This window comes from Melanotaenia boesemani, chromosome 2, assembly GCF_017639745.1.
Source record: "Melanotaenia boesemani isolate fMelBoe1 chromosome 2, fMelBoe1.pri, whole genome shotgun sequence".
NCBI classification, from domain to species: domain Eukaryota; kingdom Metazoa; phylum Chordata; class Actinopteri; order Atheriniformes; family Melanotaeniidae; genus Melanotaenia; species Melanotaenia boesemani.
Genome location: NC_055683.1, coordinates 29,932,829 through 29,959,843, shown reverse-complemented (window position 1 = coordinate 29,959,843; position 27,015 = coordinate 29,932,829). Strand labels below are relative to the sequence as shown.

The 27,015-nt window shown below is 39.4% G+C and overlaps 1 protein-coding gene across 2 annotated transcripts; it reads left to right on the top strand.

The window, feature by feature from the left end:
- The first annotated feature begins 2,900 nt into the window (after positions 1–2,900).
- On the top strand, positions 2,901–19,279 carry ints1 (integrator complex subunit 1). 2 transcript variants are annotated; one of them, XM_041969907.1, is made up of 48 exons: positions 2,901–2,982; positions 3,341–3,466; positions 3,545–3,835; positions 3,938–4,134; positions 4,421–4,558; positions 4,751–4,910; positions 4,996–5,101; positions 5,265–5,451; positions 6,637–6,782; positions 6,873–7,014; positions 7,116–7,292; positions 7,385–7,493; positions 7,579–7,699; positions 7,787–7,864; positions 7,946–8,103; positions 8,340–8,436; positions 8,517–8,608; positions 8,706–8,766; positions 8,846–9,043; positions 9,156–9,285; positions 9,577–9,756; positions 9,848–9,997; positions 10,080–10,259; positions 10,350–10,454; positions 10,562–10,729; positions 10,846–10,957; positions 11,039–11,197; positions 11,284–11,430; positions 11,536–11,634; positions 11,863–11,987; positions 12,098–12,352; positions 12,451–12,610; positions 12,699–12,830; positions 13,070–13,238; positions 13,562–13,688; positions 13,784–13,899; positions 13,990–14,077; positions 14,205–14,455; positions 16,475–16,604; positions 16,846–16,979; positions 17,110–17,302; positions 17,405–17,529; positions 17,624–17,733; positions 17,954–18,067; positions 18,148–18,218; positions 18,311–18,402; positions 18,489–18,598; positions 18,811–19,279. In XM_041969907.1, the coding sequence occupies exons 2-48, from the start codon at positions 3,412–3,414 to the stop codon at positions 18,924–18,926; spliced, it is 6,561 nt and encodes a 2,186-aa protein (XP_041825841.1). In that variant the 5' UTR covers positions 2,901–2,982; positions 3,341–3,411; the 3' UTR covers positions 18,927–19,279. The 2 variants fall into 2 exon arrangements, with proteins under 2 accessions (XP_041825841.1, XP_041825851.1); XM_041969917.1 differs by having other exon boundaries at positions 2,975–3,038.
- Positions 19,280–27,015: the final 7,736 nt, after the last annotated feature.

Below are 27,015 nucleotides of genomic sequence, written 5' to 3'. Positions count from 1 at the left end.
GTTTTTTTTTATTTTTTTTATTTTATTTTATCATTTGGACATTTTGTTTACAGGAAACCAGCATTTTGGGAGCCTGAAAGCACTAACTTTGGAATTCATGTACCAGAGTGAGTAAATGGGGTTCATCAAAAATCATCTATACAATAATATTTTAAAATATATATCCTTAGTTTAAAATAAAATAAAATAACTACTTAGTTGGCCACACATTGAAAATGCAAACAATCTTCATCCATGTACGGGTTAGTTTAATGAGGTCATTGAGCTGGTGGAGCTACAGTAGTACCATTTCAATAATAAAACATGTCTGGCAAATGACACAATGCAGATGATTTGTCCCCATTAAAAGAAATAAGTAAAAAATAAGAGAAGCTATGTGTAGATACCTACCTTTACTTTGGTTTTAGCACAGCACAGGAAGGGTCTCAGCCACAATGCAACGTTGGACATTGCACAAAATGTTCAGTTTAGATGTTATAAGTTATTCCATTAAGTCAAAGAAGACATAAAAAATATATGAACTGGGATGGATGGATGGATGGATGGAATGAAGATAACAAACAATATAAATGTGCTTTTTTGCTCTCTATTTCCTGTAGAATCTGACAAAGAGAAAGGAGAAGATGAGACCGATCTCTATGGGACCACCACTGATATTCAGTCAGACATCCAGCTGCTCGCTCAGTTCCACACCACCTAATTACTGTCCATCTGGCTGCAGCAAACTCACTGTAGATCTGAAATACACTCTTCATGTCAAGCCCAACAAACACAGCAGACCATGAGCAGCACACTCTTCTGGGTTTTTGTTAAATCTTCTAGCTGTGGGGTCTGTGTTCTTTGCAGGCAGTTTTAGATTACAGGAAGTAACACTGAGTCACTAATCTTACTTCTTTCTGACTCACACTGTTGAATGCAGAAATCTGATCTGGCACAAAGAGGCCCCCTGTTGTTAGAGGATCTTTTTTTCCCTCCTTGTGCTCTAAATTAATGGTGAGCAAAAGGCCAATATTTAGCATACAAGGTATTTTAAGCTGACCTAAGCATCATGAAGCTACACTTTGTAAAAATATTTAACTCTTTATCAAAATTTTCTTTAGGGTATAGCTTGCTGAAGATGCCTGAAACATTACACAGCAGCCTCTGGCACACTTGGAGCCGTACGTCACTTCAAAATGTTGAAGAATTGTTTTTGCACATTTGTAGACTTCCCATGTGACCCAAGATTTAATTTGGAGCATTTACTGGACATTCCACTGACTTCACCAAAATGTGTTTCATATGAAAACACTTTACGTAACCAGCTGGCAGTTCAGAGCTGTGTGGAAAGGAACATGGTGGAGTTACAGTAGTACTGATGACAGCAACAGCAGCTGGAGCAGACAGTTGTGGACTGACCTCAGGTCAACAGGACTGACCTCTTCCAGCTTCACGAAATTCAATTATATTTGATTAGTGAAATAAAAAAAGTGGGATCAGCAAGATTAATTGAAATGGATTTCGGTTTCATTAACTCACTTTTTTTAGGGAAAACGTAACCTTCTTATGTACTTGATAGCACAGCTGAGCAATGCTGAAGGAATGAACAGATCACTGCTGCAGACCGAGGGCGGGACTAAATAAGGACATTGTGAAGAGAGAAAAAGCTTTCATGGTCTGATTGCATCATTACATAGGAGTTTGTGAATAATACAAAAAAAAATCAATACTAAATGTATTTATTCATTTAATTTGCGTAAAGGATACAGTTCTTGAGCCTGTGGATGAAGACTTTCAGTCAGTTGGAAATGTTTGCTGACTGCTGGCACCTTGTGTTAAATTGCTGTAATTTCAGGACAACATAAAATCTAACGTTGGTATAAACACCTGCAAAACTCTTCAGATTTCCAGCTGGTTATAGCACCTGTTTTTAAAATGATCCATGTTTTGAAGCATCTGATGCAGCCAAAGTGATGAAATGTGTTCAAAGTTGACATGATTATGAGAAAGACTATGTTATGAACCTGAGTCAAAACATAGGTTCATGAACAGTATTTTTTGTATTTTGGTCAGTACAATGGAAGTGATGTGATTATGTCAAAACTGAGATCTCCTACTTTTAAATCCAGCAGATGAATGAATCAAAACCAGTTGAACGCCATAACCTTAATACTCATTAGAGGATTTGTGGAACATTTCAGCTTTCAAAGATGTTTATCTATCATAATGCGTCTATGCAACTTATTTTGGACATATTTCCAAAAGATGCTTTAGTAATATTTTTTTATTTGTAATACAAGGTATTGTATATTAATTTGAGCTACAGAAAAAAAAGGCATGAATATTATCTGAACACTAGATGTGATCACAAAATGCACATAAAATACGGGTCTTTGTTGCCATCTCGTGGTCGCTGTATGTTACTACAGATCATTCTAGCATAGATTTTAATTTGGAGGAAGTAATCGGAAGCTATACTGTGCTATTAAGTGGACGTAACTGCCGCCATTAGACAACTATACCGATTAAACGATAGTAGATAAATACACAGCTATTTGTTAAGTTACTGCAGCACAGGAATATATATGTTATTTTGTCATTTGTACCCATGAATTTACAGCATTCTGCATGCACTATATGAGGGAGTTGTGTGTACGTGTGTGTGTTTAAATGCTGACCTCTCGTGGCCACCGTGACTAGAGGCAACATTCTAAGCACAATGGCATGAAAACGCTTCCTGGAAGAATTTCAGTGTAAAAATGTTACTGATAGCGGTCATGCAAAATAATTACAACGGTTAACTGCTCAAGCACCCTAGAAAACAATGCAAAGCACATACAATAAAGCATATACAGAAATAAATAAATTCGGAGGAAGTTATTTCCATTAGTGTACTCGGCTACGTGTGTACGTGACACCCCTAAGCGCATGATGGCGGTGTGCTTGTTATGTATTAGCAAACAAATTCGGAAGACGGAAGAAGAAGAAGCCGCCACATCTCAGGTCTGCGGATATTTTTAACCAGTGTTTTCCAGTTTTGTGTAAAGCGCTCTTATCAGGTTAATCATTGTCAGTTTTATGAAACATATTGTGAAATAAAAAAGAGTACCGTTGTGATTTTAACTTAGAGGGAGATCTACGTTGCCGTTAATATTAATCCTTTATCTTATAAAAGTTAGCTTAAGTTGCTAAAAGCCGGACATCGTTAGCCATGCTTTTGTTGTTAGCCTATTATGTATTTGCTGTGTAATACTAATGTAATAAACAGAATTTGGGCTGTCTAATGAGACTAAACATGTATTCCCTGCTGCATTTGTCCACTAAACTAAGGCTCTTGCTAAATGCGTATTATTATTCACAGGCTCGTCAAGCCTGATAATGTCATCTGCTCATCTTGCTTGACTCGGACCAGAGTCGTGCTCGTCAGTAAAGATGAATCGTCCAAAAGCTGCAACTCTGAGGCGCCCCGGTGCTACAAAATCGTCAGGTATGATAAGTTAAAAAGTTATCTCACGTTTCCACATTAATTAGTGAATACTGTCTAAGTGACATCTGTCTGTTTCAGGTCATCCCCCTCCAGGAGATTTCATTGCTCTTGGCTCAAAGAGCCAGGCTGGAGAACCCAAAGCCCCTGCTGTCCTCCTGAAGCCAGCTTCCACAGGTTTACCCGCTGACCGTAAAAGAGAGACGTCCTCTACTCTGCCCTCATCATCAGGTCTGTCCACTCTGACCAAACGACCCAAGCTATCCACCACCCCTCCTGTTAGTGCTCTGGTTCGCCTTGCTGATGTTGCAGCAGTGGACAAGAGGGCTATATCGCCCTCAATAAAGGAGCCATCAGTGGTACCGATTGAAGGTAAATCAGGAGATTTCTGTCTGTTCTCAAAGAAGTGTAAATGTTGGCACATGAACTTCTACAAGCCTTCAGCTTGTGACAAAATGTTGTTTGTTGTGGCAGTGTCTCCAGCTGTCCTGCTGGATGAGATTGAAGCTGCAGAGTCAGAGGGAAATGATGATCGCATTGAGGGGTTGCTGTGTGGAGCAGTGAAACAACTGAAGATGAATAGAGCCAAGCCTGACATCACACTGTACCTTAGCCTCATGTTTCTGGCCAAAATCAAGCCTAATGTTTTTGCTACTGAAGGAATTATTGAGGTGAGTCTTTCAGTACAGTGAGGTTCTAACACATAATACCCAGAGGATCAGTTTCATAGAGAAATTGTTAGTAAGTTATCATATTTTCTTTCTTGTTGTAACTCTCACTTTTTAGAAAGTTGGCAGAAATGACAAAACAGAGTTGACACATTTTTATTAGTGTAACTTTTCAAGCGTACTTTCAAGCGTACTTTCAAGCGTATATTATTTATACAATATATTAAACCTATATTATTTAACTACGTTTTTCTTTTTTACTCTCCATCCTTCTCACTCTTGTCTCAAGGCTTTGTGCAGCCTCTTACGTCGGGATGCTTCTATCAACTTTAAAGCAAAAGGCAACAGCCTGGTGTCTGTTCTGGCTTGCAATCTGCTTATGGCGGCCTATGAAGAGGATGAAAACTGGCCAGAGATCTTTGTTAAAGTGAGAATGTCCATTAAATGCATCTTTATATATATATATATATATATATATATATATATATATATATATATATATATATATATATATATATATATATATATATATATATATATATTGGATATTAGATGTTTTAGTTCTGTGTTTTATAAGAGACATTTTGTTACACTGTGTTGATCTATAACTCATTTTCAGGTGTACATTGAGGACTCTCTGGGGGAAAGGATCTGGGTGGACAGCTCTCACTGCAAGACTTTTGTTGACAACATCCAGACTGCTTTTGGCACAAAGATGCCTCCAAAGAGTATGCTGCTACAGGCTGATACTGGCCGTTCTGCTGGAGATCTAAGTGCAGGTGGGGTATTTAAAAAGACTCTGGCTTGTTGGGAGTTGTGATGTCAGAAACAAACAAAACATGATTTTGTTGTTGGTTCTTCTAGGTAGCAGCCCTCATCCCTCAACCCCAGATGAAGATGACAGTCAGACCGAATTGTTGATAGCAGAAGAGAAACTCAGTCCTGAGGATGAAGGGCAGATTATGCCAAGGTATGACAGCTGCTAATACAGATGTGACAAGACCTATGGCATATTCTTTACACACGCCCCCTTTTTTTTGTTGATAAGTAGTTTTTTTTTTATTTAGTTGTTTTTATTAGAACATTCATAAAATGATGAAAATACTTTTTCCTTGTCCACTGGTGAACTCTAGGTATGAGGACCTGGCAGAGAGTGTGGAGGACTATGTGCTAGATGTTCTCAGAGATCAGTTGAATCGCAGACAGCCGATGGACAACGTGTCCCGAAACTTGCTGCGTTTGCTCACAGCGACGTGCGGCTACAAAGAGGCCCGCCTCATGGCTGTGCAGAGGCTGGAGATGTGGCTCCAGAACCCGAAGGTGAGAAATGTAACACTGAATTATATAAAACAGATCATTTAAAGAAGATTTAAAGTGTAATTTGTTGTAATTGAATGTTTCCACTGTGTTGTTCCTTACTGTTTGGATTTGGTGTTAGAGCCACTTTTCTTTCTTTTTCTTTTTTTTCCTTCATTTTCAACTCAGAAATTCCTGGTGCTTCCTTCTTTGTCTCTTTTGTGTATTTCACAAAGCTACATAGATCCTATATGAATCTGATGACAGCATTCTGACACACAGCATTACTTTGGAAGTAATCCTTCACTAAAACAATATATATGAGAGAAACTGTCCAATCTGGGTGTGTCCTTATCCCTATATCTTCTATAAGATGTGGTTTAGTGTAAAAATTTCCAGGGTAAGTGAACCATGGCAAAGCACATCAAAACAAATGTGCTCTGGTTGGGACCAAGAATCCCAGCTACAAGCGTGAATGCCTTGTACATGTAATACAGTTCTAGTAGCACTTGTACCATACTTGCAGTTTGTACAGAGAGCAAATATTAAAATTTTGTGTCACACTGATCTAAAATTCGTGTTGAGAATCTTCACTGGTGACATGGTTTGGGTGTACGGTATTAATCCAGAGGCCAAATAGCAGTTTTCGATAAAAGGTTGCAGAAAGCATATAAAGCCACGACTCAGATCAAGATCATGGTTGTCCTTTTCTTTAATTTACAACCACATGGATTTGTCCTCCAAGGTCAGCCTAATAACGGTGATTTTTACTGTAGCTTTTTGAATGCGTACTTTTATACTTGTGCAGTCAGTACTCAACACCTATAACTGCAACTTTATTTATAACACACTTTAAAAACAACAAAGTTGAACAAAGTGCTATAACGTGCACATAACATTAAAACTATTAAACTACTTCACTTGCTGGATTTCAACAGAGCAGAAAATCATGGAAGTTCACCTGCAGGTCGTCATCTTGTACCTCAAACTGTGGCAGGAACACTAGGAGTTGCTTTTCAGGGGAAGGTGGTCAAAATTGTATCACCTTTTTCCTCATCTAAAAAGTTCAAATCTAGCCTTTATTGTCAAAACAATCAAAGGTCACGCTTATCTAAATACACTGGTAGAAATGTTGCAAGACATTTTCTTGCTTTATGTTCCAACTGTGTACTGATTGTTTATTTCTTTTTGTTCTTTTTGTGTGCACAGCTAACTCGACCGGCTCAGGACCTTCTCATGTCGCTGTGCATGAACTGCAACACACATGGAGCTGATGACATGGAGGTGATCTCCAACCTGATCAAGATCCGTCTCAAACCTAAAGTCCTTCTCAACCATTATATGTTGTGTGTCAGGTGTGTGCAGCTATACTCAGTGCTTTACTTCCATCTTCATAGAGAGCTCTGCAAATCATGCTAACTTGTGCTTCTAACATGGTTCTCCAGGGAGCTGCTAAATGCACACAGAGACAACCTGGGTACTATGGTGAAGCTGGTGATCTTCAATGAGCTGTCTAATGCCAGAAATCCTAACAACATGCAGGTTCTGCACACGGTGCTACAGCACAGCCCTGAACAGGCACCAAAGGTTAAGCTAGACCCAAAACCGAAATAGTTTTACATTTCTGGTTTATGTTGATCTTTTTCCTGGTAACATTAATCTCATTTCTCATATCTTTGTGTCTGTAGTTCTTGGCCATGGTGTTCCAGGATTTGCTAACAAATAAGGATGATTACCTCCGGGCCTCCCGAGCTTTGCTGAGAGAGATCATCAAACAGACCAAGCATGAGATCAACTTCCAGTCTTTTTGTTTTGGTTTAATGCAGGAGAGGAAAGAGGCCAGCTACGTAGACATGGAGTTCAAAGTAAGAAGATTTGAACGTTGTCCTTCGCTTCAACTGTTTCATTCATGTATTTTAACTCGATGCTGAACTGTTCATCTGTACCTTTTCTGTAGGAGCGCTTTGTGATCCAAGTGACAGATTTACTCACTGTCTCCATGATGCTGGGAATCACTGCTCAGGTCAAAGAAGCTGGCATTGCATGGGACAAAGGAGAGAAAAAGAGTATGCACTGTGTGTTTAATGGTATATTTATTATGGTGTGCAACTGGTTCTGCCTCAGATTGAACATATTTGTGGTTTGTTTCAGACCTGGAGGTCCTGAGGTCATTTCAGAATCAGATTGCTGCCATCCAGAGAGACGCTGTGTGGTGGCTTCACACTGTGGTACCCACCATCAGCAAAGTTGGAGCAAAAGACTATGTTCACTGGTGAGTATCTGACAGTTTCTGGTGTAATTATTGTCCAAGCTCCATGTTACTTGTGTTTCTGCAACATTATCCCCTTCATGTCTGCAGCCTTCATAAAGTGCTATTCACTGAGCAGCCGGAGACATATTACAAGTGGGACAACTGGCCTCCTGAGAGCGACAGAAAGTGAGTCTACATTTAGCATTCACCAATCTCTTTGTGTACTACAGTTACTGAATGACAGTGATTCTTTTTTTCATTCCTCAGTTTCTTCCTTCGCCTTTGTTCTGAGGTGCCTCTGCTAGAAGACACGCTGGTGCGCATCCTGGTGATCGGGCTGTCACGTGATCTTCCTCTAGGCCCGGCGGATGCCATGGAGCTCGCGGATCACCTGGTCAAGAGAGCTGCCGGAGTTCACTCTGATGGTGTGTGAGGATCCTCTCTGGCTGTTAATGTTTACGGCAGCAGTAAAAGATGCTTATTTTACACTACGGCAGAATGTTTGGACTTTCCATAAACACTCTTGCTTCAGTGTAATGAGCCACTTGAAGTCGTCAGAGAAGAAACTCACTATTCATGTTTTATCTTTGCAAGTTAGTTAAATAATGTTAGGAAAGTATTAACAGAGTGAAAAGGGTTTGTCTTGCTTCCTATTAAACAGATCTAGAGGTCCTGAAAGTGGAGAGGATCCAACTCATTGATGCAGTGCTGAATCTGTGTACATACCACCACCCAGAGAACATCCAGCTGCCAGCAGGGTACATCACTGGTCTTTAATGGCTCTTAAAAACACAGGCAGATCACAAAGACTAACATAACATGTCTCCTGATGTTTAAGGTATCAACCACCAAATTTGGCAATATCTACACTCTACTGGAAGGCTTGGCTGTTGTTGCTTGTGGTGGCTGCCTTTAATCCGAAGAAGATAGGTAAAACAATCATGTTTATATGCATACTTATAGCTAAGATTAGTTGTTATGTTATTTAAGCCATAAATATTGTAATCTGGCATTTGTTTCCCTTCAGGTTCTCCTGCTTGGGAGGGTTATCCTACACTGAAAATGCTCATGGAGATGGTTATGACAAAGTAAGTCATGCTTATGAATGGGAATAAATTTGTTTTAATGTGCATAATGGTTAACACACTGGTGTCTTTGCCTTCATAGTAACTATACATATCCTCCTTGCACTGTCGCCGATGAGGACACAAAGACGGAGATGATCAACAGGGAGTTGCAGATTTCCCAGAGAGAGAAACAAGAGATCTTGGCATTTGAAAGCCATTTAGCCGCTGCTTCCACCAAACAGACCATCACAGAGAGTAACAGCTTGCTGTTGTCTCAGCTTACCAGTCTGGACCCACAGTAAGATACCAAAACAAATAGGAAGTGTTTAAACCCATCACTTTTTAAAGCCAGAATACTTTTTCTTTCTAGTTTTTGTGATGGCAAAAGAGCGATAAATGTTTGTGTTTAGGGGTCCTCCTCGCCGGCCTCCTCCTCAGGTCCAGGAGCAGATCAAAAGTCTCAACCAGTCTCTGCGTCTCGGTCATCTCCTCTGTCGCAGCCGTGACCCTGACTTTCTTCTCAACATCATTCAGAGACAGGTGATAGTCATGTACACAACCACTCCCTACTCCACAACCCCCTGTCACTCACTCTGAAACCCTATGTCCTGAATGTCAGTGTTCTAGTAGTATCTTGAATGAATGTAGTTTCATTTTTAAGTAGTAAAAAGTAGTTTTACTGTATGTGTAAAACACTCTTGAAACTCTCAAATTGAACCTTAAAGTTACATAAACTACCTTGGATAAGAGAAAACATGAAAACATTATTTATTCTTAACTTTTTTAAGTGTTTTTGTGCTTCAGCTGTAATACATGTTTAATCTTGAACAGGCTTCCTCTCAGTCCATGCCATGGTTGGCTGACCTGGTGCAGTCCAGTGAGGGATCTCTGGATGTGCTTCCAGTGCAGTGCCTGTGTGAGTTTCTTCTGCACGATGCTGCAGATGACAGTTTGCCAATAGAGGATGATGAAGAAGGAGAGAGCAAAGAGCAGAGGGCCAAGAAAAGACAAGTAAATGACTATGCTGTGTGCTACATTTATGCACAAGTTTGGATTCTTGTAAACTCTTGACTGTTCCTGATTTATTATCTGTTTGTGGCAGAGACAACAAAAGCAAAGGCAGCTACTTGGACGGCTCCAGGATCTTCTGTTGGGTCCTAAGGCAGATGAGCAGACGACATGCGAAGTGTTGGATTACTTCCTGCGTCGTCTCAGCTCTTCACAAGTGGCATCAAGAGTTCTTGCGATGAAAGTAATTTAAAGCAAAAACACACCATCTAACATTGTGTTTCAACTACAAAGGAAGTTCATGTATTTTGCATAAATGTGTGCAGGGTTTGTCATTGGTACTGAGTGAAGGAGGCTTGAAAGATGGAGAGGAGCGAGATCAGCCCATGGAAGAAGACTCTGTGGATGCTGAACTCTTGCCAGGATACCAGTGGCTGCTGCAAGACCTCCCGAAGCTCCCTTTATTTGACAGTGTCAGGGGCATGACCTCAACTGCCCTGCAGCAGGTCAGTCTGTCTTAACAGTGAGCTGCCAGTAAGCTAACTTATATATAAATAAAGCCTTTACGAGAATTAAAAGTCTCTGTTCTCTTGAAGGCCATTCACATGGAAACAGACCCACAAACTATCAGTGCCTACCTCATCTACCTTTCCCAGCATGCACCAGTGGAAGAGCAGGCTGCTCATAATGACCTTGCACTGGTAAAAATAGCTACTAGCTTAAAAACTAGCATGGCATACTTGTCTTTAACCAGTTTTGTTGCAGAGTAGTGCTGGTATAGATTTTGCCTTGCTCGCTCTCATTGTAGGACATCGCCCGGCTGGTTGTTGAGCGTTCCACCATCATGAACAACCTGTTTTCCAAACACTCCAGCAGGCCTGAGTCTGATGCCGTACTCTCTGCTTTCCTCACCATCTTCTCAACGTACATCAAGAGAATGAGGAAGACCAAGGAGGATGAGGATCTTTATAGCTGGGTGAGCACTCAGGTTTCTAACTGAGCTGGTAGTTTCAGTATGAGAAACACATGCTCCTTATGTTTTAAACTTTTAAGTAAGTAAGTAAGCAAGCTTAATATTTTTTTTTCCCCCAGTCAGAATCTCAGGACCAGGTGTTCCTGCGTTGGACTACAGGAGAGACTGCTACGATGCACATTCTTGTAGTCCATGCAATTGCTATTCTGCTGACGCTGGGACCACCCAAAGGTACTCCTGTTTATTTGAAAGATCAGTGTCTGCATTGATAAAGTGGTTGCAATAACATGTTTACCACTGCATATTTTATAGGGGAGAGTGATTTCTATGCTCTGTTGGACATTTGGTTTCCTGACAAGAAACCTCTACCTACTGCCTTCCTGGTTGACACCTCAGAGGAGGCCCTTCTCCTGCCTGACTGGTTGAAACTAAGGATGATCCGCTCAGAGGTCCCTCGATTGGTCAATGCAGGTACAATTTTCTCACTGTACAGAAAACATTTTCTGTGAGTATAATTTCTTTACTTTTTAATGGACTGATGCATTTGTGCCCTTTAGCTTTACAAGACCTGGAGCCTCAGCAGCTGCTACTCTTTGTTCAGTCTTTTGGTATTCCAGTCTCCAGCATGAGTAAACTTCTGCAGTACTTGGATCAAGCTGTCTCTCATGATCCACAGACACTGGAGCAAAACATCATGGACAAACGTACAGTTTTCCTAAAATTTTTTATCACCTAAAAGGTTTAGAGCATTTTTAGATTAACTTGAACTTTCTAATATAATTATTTACACTATATATCTTCCACAACAGACTATATGGCCCACTTGGTTGAGGTGCAGCATGAGCGAGGTGCCACTGGGGGGCATACTTTTCATGCCTTACTTAGTTCTTCTCTTCCTCCACACAGAGGTGAGTGATTTTACTTTCCTAATGATTGTTAAGCTACAGTTTTATCTTACATTAGACAACATAATCATTGTGTTTTGATTTCTAACAATTTAACTGTCTTAAAGTCAGTTTGCTGCTTGTTTTGCATATAATCAAGGGGGAACAGAACTTTAATGTAAAATAGATGACAAACATCAGAGAAGAAAGGATAATACATTTCTAAATGTCCAATTATGCTCCTCCTGGCAGATTCATCTGAAACAAGTAAGGTCAGAGTTACTGTGGAAACCCCCCATAGCTCCACGAAGATGAGAGCTGCGACTCAGCTTCCTCCTGTTGGACCTGATGATGATCTTACTGGGATGTTGCTTCAGGTTGGGTCACAAATTGCTAAACCATTTGCACACAGTTGCACAGCCCAAAAAAAAAAAAACAAATAAAAACTTGCTGACTCATTTTTTTTTCTTCTCTTGTAATTGAACAGATTTTCCCATTAAAGATGGACCCTCGCTGGCACGGCCCTCCTCCCAGTCAGCTCTCCCTGGCCCTGCAGCAGTCCTTGGCTAAAGAACTGATGCGGGCCAAGCAGGGTCAGATCCAGCAGGGAGGTCTGGCTTTTCGTCTGCTACAGGCCATCGCGGCCCTGCTCACATCGGCCCCTGCAGGACCTTTTGTTTTGTCAATGCACCGCAGCCATGCTCTCTCCTGTCCTCTGATGCGCCAACTACACCTCTACCAGGTGAAACCTACAAACAATCAGTGCTGAAGTCTTCATGCTATTTTTTAAAGACTTTTGTTATAATATTTAAGTCTCTTGTATATTTCTGTTGTTCGCAGCGTCTCGTGTCCCAGGACATTGCTTTCTCCTCGCTGTTCCTCAAAGTTATTGCAGAGATGTTAATGTGGTTAGAAAATCCAACAGTAGAGACGGGACCACTGAAGACCCTCCTCAAACTGTTTGCTGGTCACAGCTCTCTCAAACACAGGCACAGTGATGGTGAGCACCCTGACTTCTTTTCTTTTTTGGCTGTCTATCAATTAATTCCTGCACGAACGGTAGGTGATAACAGGTCTCTTCTCTGCAGTGCGTGCAGGTTTCATCCACCTGGCAGAGGCGTTGGCTTATCGCAGAGATGTTGAAGTGCCACTGAGAGCTGTCATAGCAATGCTAAAAGCTGGAGAGCGATTTAATGCAGAACCTGAGCTCATTGGGAAAGGTACTGATTTTAGAATATATCATATCAAGTGTTACACAATTACTCTTGATAATTACAAGTATTATATGAGGTGTTTTCAGATAGTGGGTTTTATAATAAACAAAATCAAAATCAGCAGCTGTAATACATCTGATCAAAAGATTAGTCAATGGAATCATAATGACAGCGTGTCCTTACACCTGAAATTTTCTTTTAAGACACAGAAGCTTTTGTCACTTTACCGTTTTGTTTTAATTTAGTGTTACAAGGGCTGATGGAGGTCAAGTCTCCATACTTAGAGGAGCTGATGTCTCTGTTGATGACCGTCGGTACTCAGAATGGGACAGCCGGCCCTGTTGCCATAGTGATATCCTTGCTGCTTCAGGAGAGTGAGGAGCGAACTGTGAAAAAGGATGTGGATTCAAAGAGGTGAGCGCTGCAGTTTGGCTCCCCTTTCAGCTCATGCAAGAAATATTTATATGTGCACGACAAACAAACACGGCTGAGACAGAAATAGCAGACCGGCACCTGCCATCTGTGGCCGCGTACTTGTAAACTCCTGTTGGATTTTCTTCTGGGAGGTTTAATTGGTTTTGCAGCTTTGTGGGGGCTTTTCAGATTCCCATGCTGTGGAAATTACAGGAAAATTGTGTTTAAATCAATACTGCCAAGGCAGGCAGGTGCATGCTGAAGGTTTCTGGCTGGATTAAGTAGCATGTGTAAAAGTAACCCCTCTGTTTGACTTTCATCAGTGGTTTTGAAGTAACAAAGTCTGGACTGAGCTCTGGGCTGCTGGTTGATTGGCTGGAGCATCTTGACCCTGAGGTTACGTCAGTGTGTCCAGATCTTCAGCAGAAACTACTGTTTACCCTCAACAAGGTCAGACGGGCATTGTTTGCAGGTAGCACTATTCTCATACCTAAGATTAGAAAGTGTGTGTGATCTCTTTTTTTTTTCTCTTCTTAATGTTTCAGGCACGAGGCACCCCAGCATACAGACCTTACCTTCTGGCCTTGCTTACCCATCAGTCCAACTGGTCCACTCTCCTTCAGTGCATCAGTGCTCTTCTCAGCAAACACAGAAACTACAAGTACATGATTTGATCACTTTTTATTATTATTATTATTATTTTATTTTAATATGGATAATCAAAATGCTGCATTATTTTTCTTTTTTACAGATTAGATCCATCATCAGCTCTGGACTTCTTGTGGGCGTGCAGCCACATTCCTCGTATCTGGCAGGGCCGTGACCAGAAGATTCCTCAAGTAAATTTAAAAAGTTGCATTGAAAGGCTCTAATGTTATTTTTTCCCCCATTTCCAATGAAACCGAAGCCAGAGAGACACAATTCTGTTGAGGTTGATGGCTGTTGTTTTCTTTTTGGTCTGTGCAGAAGAAGACAGAAAAGTTTGTGTTACGACTCAGCTCAGAGGAGCTCATCAGCCTTGTGGACCTGATCTTGTCTGAGTCAGAGCTTAACAGTCATAATTCACCCCGAGATGACAAAAGTAGCTTGGACCAAGCCTCCTGCTCCCTCATCCAGTCCAGACTGCCTCTCCTTCACTCTTACTGTAATGGAACTTTGGAAAACATCAAGAAAGTATCAGAATACCTTATTAACTGCACAAAGAAGTGGGAAGACAGGTGAGATCTGGATTGTTTTAGTTATTTTTGACACTGAAACATCTCATCTTTTTCACCCTTTGAGGTTTCCAGCATTTTATTATTTGTTTAAGATAAAGATTAATTTCTTCTATAGTATTAAATTTTACTTGTGACGTAGTCAAATAAGGGCTAAGTGGGTCAGTGTGTTCCATTACTTACATACTCATAAGTTCAACACAATGGCTGTGCTGTAATTTAATGTGTGAGATCATCACCTAGAGAAAACATTAGAGCCAAGTGAATGTCTTATTTTTCCTTTTACGCACTCATTTATGTCATACTAGCCAAGGCTTTCCTCCAGGTCCTCTGTGCGCTTCACTCAGAAGACTGAGGTCAGATCATCCATTGCATCTGCAGTCACCAGCAAATGTATTCTCCCGCATTACACTGGATTTCCCCTGCAGTGGTAGTTGAATAATTTTACTGGCAATTGTATATGTTCAGTCTGTCATTAAATTCAGATCCTTCATCTTAAATCCATCTTGCTCTTTCAGGACAGTACTGATGATTCTGCTATACAGAAAGTAGTTAAGGTTTGGTAAAAACATGTTCGATTTATATGGAAAAAAGCTTTATGGGAGGTTAAAAAGCTGCTAAGTCAGCGATGGTCCATCTGCAGAGGCAAAGCCAACAACCCTTCCTCTTGTACATGTTTTGATTTAAAGTGTGGGTGTGTTGTAAATGTTTATGCCAAAAAGAGAAACAAAGGATGAATCAATATGTTTCCCACAGTTCTATAGTAAAATATAGTTTTATTCATTTTAAATGGACAAAAACAAAAAAAAATGAAACTCAGAAAACTTGTGTGTGAATGGTTCAACATGTCTGGGCTTATAATAGAGCACTGCATGGGTTCATCATGTTTAGCCATATTGGGTTAGCACCGTGCTGCACCAGTCCATCTGGACACATTGTTTTGTTCTGTCCAATTAGCACAAATACCAAAAGTCTTTTTTTCCTCTTGTTATAGTGTGTTTATAGACTTTGACTAAATCACACAAGATTTTCCTTCTCAGTGCAGATGAACTTTTTAGACTTCCCCTGTCAGCCACAATGCTGTGGACCAGGGAAAACTCGATAATTAGGTCTATTGGTGTGAAATTAAAACCAGCAGAAGTCGTCTGTACTGTGATCTCTTTAAAAGCTCAGTGTATTATAATGAAGGCAAGAGGATTAAGGATGAAGCTCTAAACTTGCCTGTGTTGTGAATTCCTGCTCTGACTTAGCTGTCAGAGATCAGGGTGCAACTCTTTGTGGAGGCAAACCCTTCTTTCATGAATATGTCTCTGCTTATTAAACCACTTTAATGAGGAAACTTTGGCCAAGGTCAAGCAAAATTAGCTGCAGAATTATGGTATTTTAAGTAGTGCTAAGCTTTCTGGTAAAATGGTTGCGAATGAAAACATGGCAGGATAAAACCATGTTGAAAGTAAAGGGGCTTTGGCCTTGTGTAGAATAAACATTTGAGTGTATGTTAAGCATTCTTCCTGTGAGAGCTTGCTGTCGGATAAGATGGTGTTTATTCCGTTTACAAAAAATCTACTGAACAACCAGGACGTTCTTTACTCTTGTTCAAGGTCGCTCTGATTTCCTTAAAGCATGTCTGTAATAAACTTTTCATTTAATAAGAGAGTGCATCATGTGAGTGTGACAAGAGTCTTAGCCAGTAAGAGGATTTTATGAAGCCAAAGTGACTTTAAGGCAAATACCTCTGAATTACATTATGCTATTCATGTTCCTAGTTTGTATAAATGTGCATTAATTAATGTTGCTTGTAGACAAACAATAGAACATAAAAAGAACTTAAATTAATGTTTTCTGTGAAACTACTTTACGGTATCAATGTGACAGCCTTGATTGTCTTCTTACTAAGCCTTTTGATGGCTTCAGGATGGACAAAGACAACTATGATAAAGTCTTATGCGTTTGTCCATTAACCCTAGCAAACAGAAAACTTGACTCTGTTTTTTTGTTTGTTTTTTTTTTTTTTTGGCTCAGTGCAATGAGTAAGAGGTGCCAGAACCTGCTGCTGCAGATCTATCTGCACTTCCCTGAGGTCATCCAACATGTTGCTCTCCCCAAAGGCACCTTCAGCAGCGGAGGAGCCGCAGATGGCAGTAGTTGCAAGGTAGAGATGCCTCATGGGCTGCACAGTTCTAACAATTCACAGTGCAGCTTTTACTTACTTTTCCCTGTGAAGTAATCAATAAATGAAGCCACATACAAGTGCTCATAGGACTTAAAATGTATTAAATTATTATTGTCAGATACTTTAGATGTCAGATACTCCTATACAATAGCTTTTCATTTCTGTTTTATGTTTTTGACCATGTTGATACAAAAAAAAAGTTTAAATTTATGTTCTCCAGTTGGATGTCCTGGTCCATCGCCTGGTCACACTGCTTGCTGATGTAGGAGACTCGAAGTCTGTTGAGGGCCGTGTGTCTGATGCCAATCTCGCCTGCAGAAAGCTGGCTGTATCACACCCTGTCCTTTTACTCAGGTATGTGTGTGTAAAAATATATATATATTTTTTGTTAGTTTGCACTTTCAAGCTTGTGGATCATTGTGTGCGATAGAGAAGTTTTCAACCAGATGAATCCTGTTGTTTTCTTTTTTTTTTATTTTCCCAGACACTTGCCTATGATAGCTGGACTCCTACACAGTCGCATGCACCTAAATATCCAAGAGTTTCGGCAGCAAAACCACATGACTTTCTTTAGCAACGTGCTTGCCATCTTGGAGCTGCTGCAGCCACTTGTTTTCCACAGTGATCACCAGAGGGCGCTTCAAGACTGCCTCCTGTCATTTATGAAAGTCCTTCAGGTGCTCACATAATTTTAAATCCCTACCATAGGAACATAGGATAGGACACAACAGCTTATTTTGGTCTGAATTGTGTATTTGTTTATCTGGGTTTTTTTGTAGAACTTCCAGAGGATTCGTTCTCCGCTGGTCTTCATTAATAAGTTTCTGCAGTTCACACAGAAGTACATAACACACGATGCAGCAGCAGCTATTCCTTACCTACAGAAGCACTCTGACATCCTACAGTAAGTCAGAGCAGCATCATTTTAGTGCTAAAACAACGTAAAATGAACTATAAAACTTTTTCTTCTTAATTGGTTTTATTGTTTCTCCTTTCAGGAGTTTGTGTGCAGAAAATCCAGACCTGGTCCAGCTGAAGTCTCTGTTAGCTGGACTCACTTTGCCAGTGAAAAGCTCCTCTGCAGAGGTTCCAGCTGAGGAGAGAGAAGGTGAGCACAGCTGTAATTGTTTACTTTTAATCCACAGAGCAAAATGTCAGCGTGCAAAATTTAAACGCAAAATAATCAGTTTCTACCCACGTGTGTGCTTTTTGTCTGGATACAATATTACATTTTCAGGGAGGAATTTTTAGAGCAGCTTTTTTTTTCTCTTTAAGTTTCTACAGATGCATACATGTAATTAAAATTCCTGCTTTTGTTCTTTTTGCAGATGATTTATCTACTGGTTCTCTGCCGCTGGTCAACATATCTGCTTCATTTTCACTTAGTGCCGCAGACATGACGATGTACTTGAAAAAGATATCAAAGGGAGAAGCAGTTGAGGGTAACAAACTTGCTACTGCCTGTATATGAACTGGTTTTATCCATAGTGACTAATCTACAGATTTTCCCCATCTGCTACAGATGTGTTGGAGGTGTTGACAGAAGTGGATGAAAAGTCAAGAAGGAGCCCAGAAATCATACAGTACTTTGCTGTGAGTCATGAGCAGCAAACACAAGGAAAAGTCACATGTTGTGCAGGTCAGGATGTAACACGTCAATTATCGCCTTGTGTTGATGTTTGTAGAATGATCTGCAGAGACTCATGACGTCGTCTGAGGAGTTGTGTCGGAACATGGCCTTCAGTCTGGCCCTGCGCTGCATCCAGAATAATCCCTGGTAAGTTTACATCAAAAGCTTTTTGTTTTTTAGATTATTTTCTTGAAATTGTCTAATTGTATGTTTTGTTTTTTCCTCTGTTGTAGCTTAGCAACAGACTTCCTGCCCACTTTCATGTACTGTATGGGAAGTGGTAACTTTGATGTGGTGCAGACTGCTTTAAGGAACCTTCCAGAGTATGTTCTTCTCTGTCAAGGTAAGAAGATACTAAAAAGCTGCATCCATGTTTAAGCATATCTTTTTAGTTGCTGCTCTTATCTGTTTTTTTTTATTATTCACATGACCATGCAGTGTTAGAATTAAATCGTAATATTAAATTGATATAAGAAACAATACAAGTAAAAGTTTGTGTTTAAAATAGTCACATATCCATAAAATGTTATGTAATGTGCTTTTTCCCCTCTGCAGAACACGCAGACATTTTGCTCCACAAGGCGTTCTTGGTGGGAATCTATGGACAAATTGACACCAGTTCAATGATCTCAGAGTCCATGAAGGTCCTTCATATGGAAGCAACAACATAACAACACATCCTCATCTGACTGAGAGCATTTCAGAGCTCCATTTTTTTCTTAAGTTGACTTTAGCTTAAATATTGCTCTAATTTGATCATTGCAGATTAAAAAGTCACTCCTCGGGGGGGCAGATTAAAGGATTCTCCACAGAACTGTTATCAGAACCAGCAACGTATTAAGTTCTGGATAATTTAATGACTCCAAAGAATGCCTTAAAATTCCCTCTAAAGAAGTTTAAATCTTACAATTATAACTTTGTGAAATTGTAATAATGAAACAATTAGCATATGTGTTGAACTGTCAAAGATAATAGTTTTAAACTGGTGACGTAAATTTACTTTGACAGTTTGACAGAAAGAGTGAGTAAGAAAAGAATTTTAGTTCTCATAGCTCTTTTCATAGATTCAGATAATGGGCTGAATAAAACTTGAGACATACGATAAGACAAGAAAAAATTGTTAAAATTATTTGAATTAGTTGAAATTATTGATTTTTTTTTTTTTTTTTTTTTGCATTTAGAGGGATAATTTTGCATTTCTGGAGTTTTTAAATTATAAACAGATTATTTTTGATAAATAATTTCTACACTTCATGAGAAAATTTTCATTATTTTGACTTCATATTTTTAATAGTGCAAGAATTTAAATATTGGCATTGTTGTAGAATAACAATAACAGCAGGTTTTGCATTAGCTTTTCTCTCATTTTTTCTTTTGTTTTTAATTTAAAATATGACTAATCTTATTAAAACTAAGAATCCAACATACAAAAGCATTATCATCCACAACAGTTCTGTAATTTCTGCTAAAAGCTGAATACTATTTTTGAGCCTCCATAGTGTGACACGAATAAAAGAAAAAAAAAAAAACTTTTTGTAAATGCTGCTTCTGTTTTTTTCCTCCAGCTTCAGCTGACAGACAGTGAGTCCTGTTACATTTCAGCAGCTAATTTCTACATTTCGAATGCTCTGGAGACACCTCAAATCAGTTTTAATATTAAAACTGTAAAAACAGAACATTTGAAATGATCCATAATTACATTTCAGAATGATATTTTAGCAACTCAAATAATGATTGAGAGGAAAAAAAATTAAATGGCAAAAGTTTAATTTTGTTCCAATAATTCCTGGCTTCTGATAAGACAGAGACGGCTGTCACGTGTGCACGCTCGCTCTTCGCTCAGGTATAACAGGCAAATTAAAGGAATTATGCACATGCTGTGATGGAAACCATTTTGCCATGAAAGTGTGAGTTGTTTTGCTCGGTGCCAGTGACTTCATCTGAAAACCTTGTTGGAGTCAAAAGGAGATGTTAAACAATGTGTCGGCACGCTGGTAAACCAGGCAAGTGAGCGTCCCCATTGATGATAAATTAAGCGTGGTGATAATTGCTCAATCACACAGACCAAAGGGGATCTTTGAAGATGTGATGTGGGTTGGCCATTTTATGGCTCAAAGTGCTGCTGGTGTTTTGTTACAAAGCGCGACGTGAAGATGAAGCTGCAGAGCGGATAAGGATCCTCAGTGATGGGAAGACATGCCCACACTAGTGGGTCAGTGGAATCTGTCATTCATCTGTTATTCTGTCATTCAGAAACAACAGTTTACTTCTAAAACACAAAATGTTAGACAAGACTTAAACTGTCAAAGTTTTAATGGAAAACTAACCCAATTTAAGGTGATTTTATTGGGAAAAATAACATTTAAACCACATTGTCAATGTATGCTCCACATATTTTGAATTAATTTCCACCTTAAGAACCCTTCAAATCCCTGTTAAGGAGAATGCAGTTACACATTTATTCTTATAATTAACTTGCTAACATAAATCTAATCATGTAACACTGATAGTGCTCCATATTTGCTCATCCCTCACTGATCTCTGTTTGATGTGTTAATTGCACCTGTATGGTGTCCAATAGCTAGACAAATGCTCTGTTTACGGTTATCAGTCAACTAACTACACAAGTCTAAGCAGCTTGGACTTTTGGTTGGGCGCCAGCATCCGATTGGCTGGACAGCAGTGAGGCGGAACAGAGATGAGTGACAGCTAACGAGAAAGTGTGTGGAGGGAGAGAGAGGGCCGCACCACTGACAAGTTAACAACTTGTGCTTTTATTCATCACACCAGGCTGGATGCCCTTAAATGCAGGTGCTGGGAGCTAAGCGCTTATTTGTCCAAGCTGAACATGTTCATTCATGGCACTAAATATTTTCACACCGCATATTTCTTGAGCTGGCCATGAGAAGTAATGTAAGAATTTATTAAGTGGTGTTTGGAAGAAGATGTTTCGGAAATAGAAAAGAATAAAAAAACAAGCATTAAACTTTATTGGGAGAGTAAATACCAACATTTTTGGCTTGTCTGTCACGGTCCAGTGTTCAGATGGGGCCTACTGTCAAGAAACCTCTCACATGGTGTCAGGTTTAGCTTGTGACCATATGCAAGGGGCCCTGCTGGGAACCAATAGTTTAAGTGACACTTAAAGCATTTCAAACAGCTAAAACTTTAAACATATATATATACAGACTTTTATCCATTAACTTTGGATACTAAACAGTTGTTTTCCTGATTTTATCTGTTTTATTTCTTAAAGGATCTGAACATTTCTGCCCTGTAAATGTTTTCCTGGTCATGTGAAAATGGACAGTGACTGAGCAGCGAGCAGGAATGCGACCAGCAGAGGCTTCTTGGTGTCTCCACAAGGGCCCCTGATGTGCTTCTACCTGCCCATACACATCTGTCTGCTCTTCGTCTTCCTCTCAATGGCACCCACGTCTTAGATCATCTCCTCTTGCTCCACGCTTGAGTTGCACTTGGCTTGCATGGAGAAAAATGTGGACCGGCTCTCGCCTCTTCTCTCTCTGGCACTTTGATGTCTCAAGTGTGATTGCTCTTGGATTGTGGCCGCTTTCCCTTGAAGGTTTTGACATGAAAAGCAGGCTGGGCTCTCAGGTTTATCCCATGGCCAGTGATCCAGGACTAAAACAATCAACCTGCTCACTGTGGGATACTATTACCAGGGAGAGTGAGGCACCAGGCATAGGGGCTTCCTCAGCCATGAAATACACTTTTTGTCCAAGTTACGAAGACATTTTAGGTGTGTTGATTGAATTATACCAATCCTTGCTCCCACTAATAGATTTTTTTGTGCACACAGTTGACACTAAAATACATACTGAAGCAGCCAGAGAGCACAGTGCTGATGTGTTTGCACAGAAGTGGACAAAATGATCCATGTGATTTGAAATGAATGAAAAAGAAATGAGACCAGTAATTGCAGTTAAGATTGACCCAATCCGATAAGTATGATAATGTGACATGTCACTGACAGCCGAGGCATACTGACAACCCTTAAGCCTCACTTATACTTTCATTAAATATTAAATATGTGCTCATTGCTGTTCTAGCCTGAAAATTACACCACACAGATAAATTCCCATGACAGTGGAGCTGACAATAATCATCCATCTCTGCATGACATCTGGCAAAATTCTGGTTTTATGAGCTGAAGGACTATAGTAGTGGATTTAGAAGAAGAATAGTGTGCAGTGTTTATGATCACCGTTAAGTCAGATCTTATCTAACTGAGGGCATAGAGTTAATCCACTTCAGCCATGTCTGTCAGAGAAAAAAAGGGATAAGTAGCCTTCATCATTAATTTATCATTCAGTGTTGTTAATGCTACAAATTCCATGATATAAAGATTTCAGCAGGTGAGCTTTGTTAACAGTTTTCAGGTCATGAACATTCAACGTCCATGTTTAAACCTATAAACTCATCTTATGAACAAGCGTGGTGTGGTCTGCTTTTCAGTGTTTGGGTAACTCTTTTCTCAGATTTTATGTGATATTATTGTACTATTTGGATATATGAGGGGTATCTTGTAGTGGTGAACCTATAAAGAGTTACAACATTAAAACACAGCTTTTAGCTTAGTCATTGCTCAGCTGTGCTTTGGCTCACAAATGTCATTCTTGCCTGCTTCTGAAAGCTGTTTAATAATAATAATAATAATAAAAAAAACAAGAGAAAGAAAAAGCTGTGAAAACACAATACTTTAACAGCAGACGTACACAGCTGGTCATGAGGAAGTTTTGCCTGTTGTGAAGAATTTGGCTTTTCCACATGAGATTAAGGAGACCAAAAAAAAAAAAAAATGGAGCTAAAAGTTAAAAGTCTTCATTTACAAGCTGGTTGAAAAACACTGATCATGTTTCCATACCTAATAAAATGTATAAACTATAGGACACACATGTCAACGTTCTGTTCATTAGGATATTTCACTGCACCCAAGTTGACACAAACAAATAAGTATCAAGTTATCGCTGGTTTAGGCAGTCTCTCTATCAGGGATCTCAAACTCTGCTCCTTTAGGGTCACTGTCCTGCAGGTTTTAGGTGCCTTCCTGCTCCAACATACCTGATACAAATAAAATTAAAGCCAACCACTTGTCTATAGTTCTATACAATGATCCATTCATTTGTCTGAGGTGTTGGCGCTGCAAAACATCTAAAGCCTGCAGGACGGTGGCCCTCAAGGTCCACAGTTTGAGATCCCTGCTCAACAGGCAAGCTGTACTTTGTGTAGAGACATTCTACTTTAAAAGCAACTCCTCCAACCTATTAAACCTTATAGTTTGTTTGTTCACATAAACACAACCTGCTGGACGTCCTCTCTAAACTAACATTCTCCAAGAGGTTTTACATCTCAGATATTAACATTATAGGTCAAGACCTTCATTTTAGGTGCCAGCAATAAAAATAATTCAGCTTGATCAATCATTGAGCCTCTTTTCCTGCTTCTCTTGTTTTTTTTGCTTGGGCTTAGCCACAGCTGATGTTGTTAGGTTTATGCAACTCAATTTACTAGTTTGCTTTGGCACTAAAGCTTTTTTTTTTATTTAAAACTAATTTGATAAGGTTAGAAAAAAAGAGTACATTTGGCTTTAACACTACATTTACTAAATATCACACAGTGTGTATTTTTACAGGTTGCCTTGGTGACCCTTCAACAAGAGATTTCACACACCATTATTTACACGACTGTTAGAGGCTCTTTACTTTTAGCATGTTAATGTAATTTGTATAATACCTGCTTTCACAAATGACTTCTTACTAGTGCTTTTGTTTTTGTTTTTTTTGCTTTCATTGTTAATGCACATTAGCAAAGCAAATTTTAACTATTTCTTTTCCTTACTTGAGTCAAATAGTCAAATTTTAGAGGGATTTCAGGTGTAAATCTTTGTGAATGACGACAAGCTCAAACATGTCCATTTCAAGCCAAAGATGCGTGTGGGGCATCTCATCAGTGACTTACTAAACCCAGAGACAATACACGTTTTGTGGCTGCAGGTGAGGGTCTGCATGTGATGCAATGGTTGCCGTTTTAGTCGTGGATCTTCAACGTTGTCTTGTCAGTCAGTGAGCAGAAATACCAACACAGCCTGGCATTATCCATTAACATTGTTGTCTTAATACCTCCTTCAATTATCCACAAGCAGGTCTTTTGAGGAACTACTGTCAGAACTTCCCCCACTGGTTTTCACCAATTTTGTCCCTGATTATCCGGATCAGTGGGCATTAAAGGATCCAGGCACAGACAAACACAGTAGTTTGGGAGCGGGGGAAAGGGGTCTTCTTTCAGAGAGACCAGAAATCCCTGTAACTATGTGTGCCAGGGACAAACGCAATGGCTATTCAGTCATCAGTCCCACCACACATGGTGTTTATTTAGCCACAACTCAAACCAGACACTTCTAATCTTTTTACCACTTCCCCAGTTTCTTTCATTTAGTGTGCCCCACCCTTATAGGCACATTCCTCTGTACATGGATAAAAGTATTAAAACAGATTTCTTAATCAGTTGCATTGAAGACGATGCAGAATTGATATATTTTGTTATGACTAATTTAACGGAAAAAAAACTGAGCTTTAAGTTTCAACTCAAAATTGAAAGAAATCCAAACTGTTCACTTCCTGACCTCCTCATTACCTATACCAAGGCATCAATTTAAGTGTTTGAACAGGTGCAGATGAAAGGGCCACACAGGTAATGGAGCTGGAGTTGTCACTTCATGCATAAGAACGACCATCCCATGACTCACCTGAGCTCTGACTGGCTCTCCCCCCCCTGGAAAGGTCCTGGCCTGATCAAAGTCATCTCATCCAGTCCGCGCAGTGGTGACAACACTGACAGCTGGATGTTTTCACTAACATCAGAGCCGATGAGCAATCAGCAAGATGTGCTGTTGGATGATACATATCCCTGGATTAATTGATACACCTGGGTTTAATTCACACAGACAGCGCTGGTGAGATCCATCAGCGCTAAGCTACAGCTGCCTTGCACAAAGGGAAAAAAAAGTGTTAATAATCTTCCTGTCTTGGCTTTTACTGCGTTGTTGCTTTGATCTGAGATGGAAAATTCCTCCAAGTGTTTGGTAATACTTTGACACTACAGACGTTACAGCTGTGGTAATAACATTTGACTTCTTATTGCTTAATTACCAAACACAGGATATGACAAAAGATTTTCCCATAGCTGAAGACACTGTTCCAGGTTCATTGATCAAGCAGGTTTCAAAAGGAGAGTAAATATCAGTATTCCACAAAACAAACTCTTCCCTGCCGTCAGACAGAAGATTTAGGAGACAAATCTGCAGATTAAACTGGTGTAAGAATTTATTCGTTCCCTTTGTCGTCTAGATACTAAATATTGACAAGTTGCTTCCTTTTCTGTGATTGTGTGTGATGTCTCTTACTCTGTTGTACTGAATAACTTTTCCTACGGGGTAATAAAGTATATTTGTTTAACATGGCTAGTTAACAACTTTTAGAGAAATATTTTGATCATTAAAGGTTTATTTTGAATTTCATCTTTTGGTTTTAGAAAATCTGCTGTCCTGAAAGTACATATAATTAACCTCTTTTTGTAAAAGATTAAGTGAAGATCTTGCTCAAATGTGACGAAAGTCACACTATGTGTTTCACCAGTCCAATTATAAAAGATTATTCGACTGACACGCCAGCAGTTCTTCAGGTGAGAGGCATGTTTATAATGACGTTTTGTGCTTTAAAAGCTTATAGTGGAATAGGGCATCTTCTACACTTGGTGGAATCAGATTTTCTGCATAAAATGGATTTATTTATGATTTAAATGATTTGTCTTGTCTGTTTATGTATACATATATATGCCCAACAATGACAAAAACCTCTTTTGTAGCCATTTTTAATGATATAAAATATTGAAGATTCATCCTGCACCTTGTTTTCATATTAGCTAATAATACTATAACAACTTGTAGGAAAAGTTTGTTAAATTAAATTATTTATTAAATTGTACTATTAGATGTGTGTGCTTGTGGCTATATTATATGTCTGTGTGGGTATTTGTTATGTATGTGTGTTTATGTGTGACTAGCTGTTTTTTGGGGGGTGATGGATGGATTTAGATTTCTTTTTGTATTGCACTTCGTTTTGTACAAAGAGTGTTGTATAAATTAATTTTGATTCATGTCCAAAACTACATGGGAGAAAATAAACTGGTTGCTATGAACCATTATTGCTGTAAAAGTTTCCATGACGCACAGATCGAACTGGTGACAGGTAAAATAAAATATCACTTCAGTAAAACAGGTACTGAAATTAAGTCAGTAACAGAGCAAACATTAGGTTATTAGGGAGTAAAAACAACAAATAAACCCACAGGTTTTCCACTTTGTGTGTTTATCCTAATACCTGCTGTTCAGGGTCTGCTGACTCTGTGTTTACTTTCCTTCCACAGAACCAAGTGACTTTTTACATCTGTACCTTGCAGTGATTTGTTTTTGCAATAGCTGTTAAACTGGTCAGGTAGGAATTTAATTATTCATGACTTATAATTCGTCATGAGACAAATATGTTGCAACTTATTTCAGTTAAGGAGAAAGAAATAGAAATGTTCTAGGCATATGTATGGTGACAGAAATTTATCTGTTTGCATGTCATGTGACCAGGAGGGGAGGGGGGAATTAAGGTAAGACCACCTCCACCTCTTAAGTCTTACCTTTACTTTTCAGGCAACACCTTCTACCTGCACTGAGCAGCTCTAGCTGCCCAG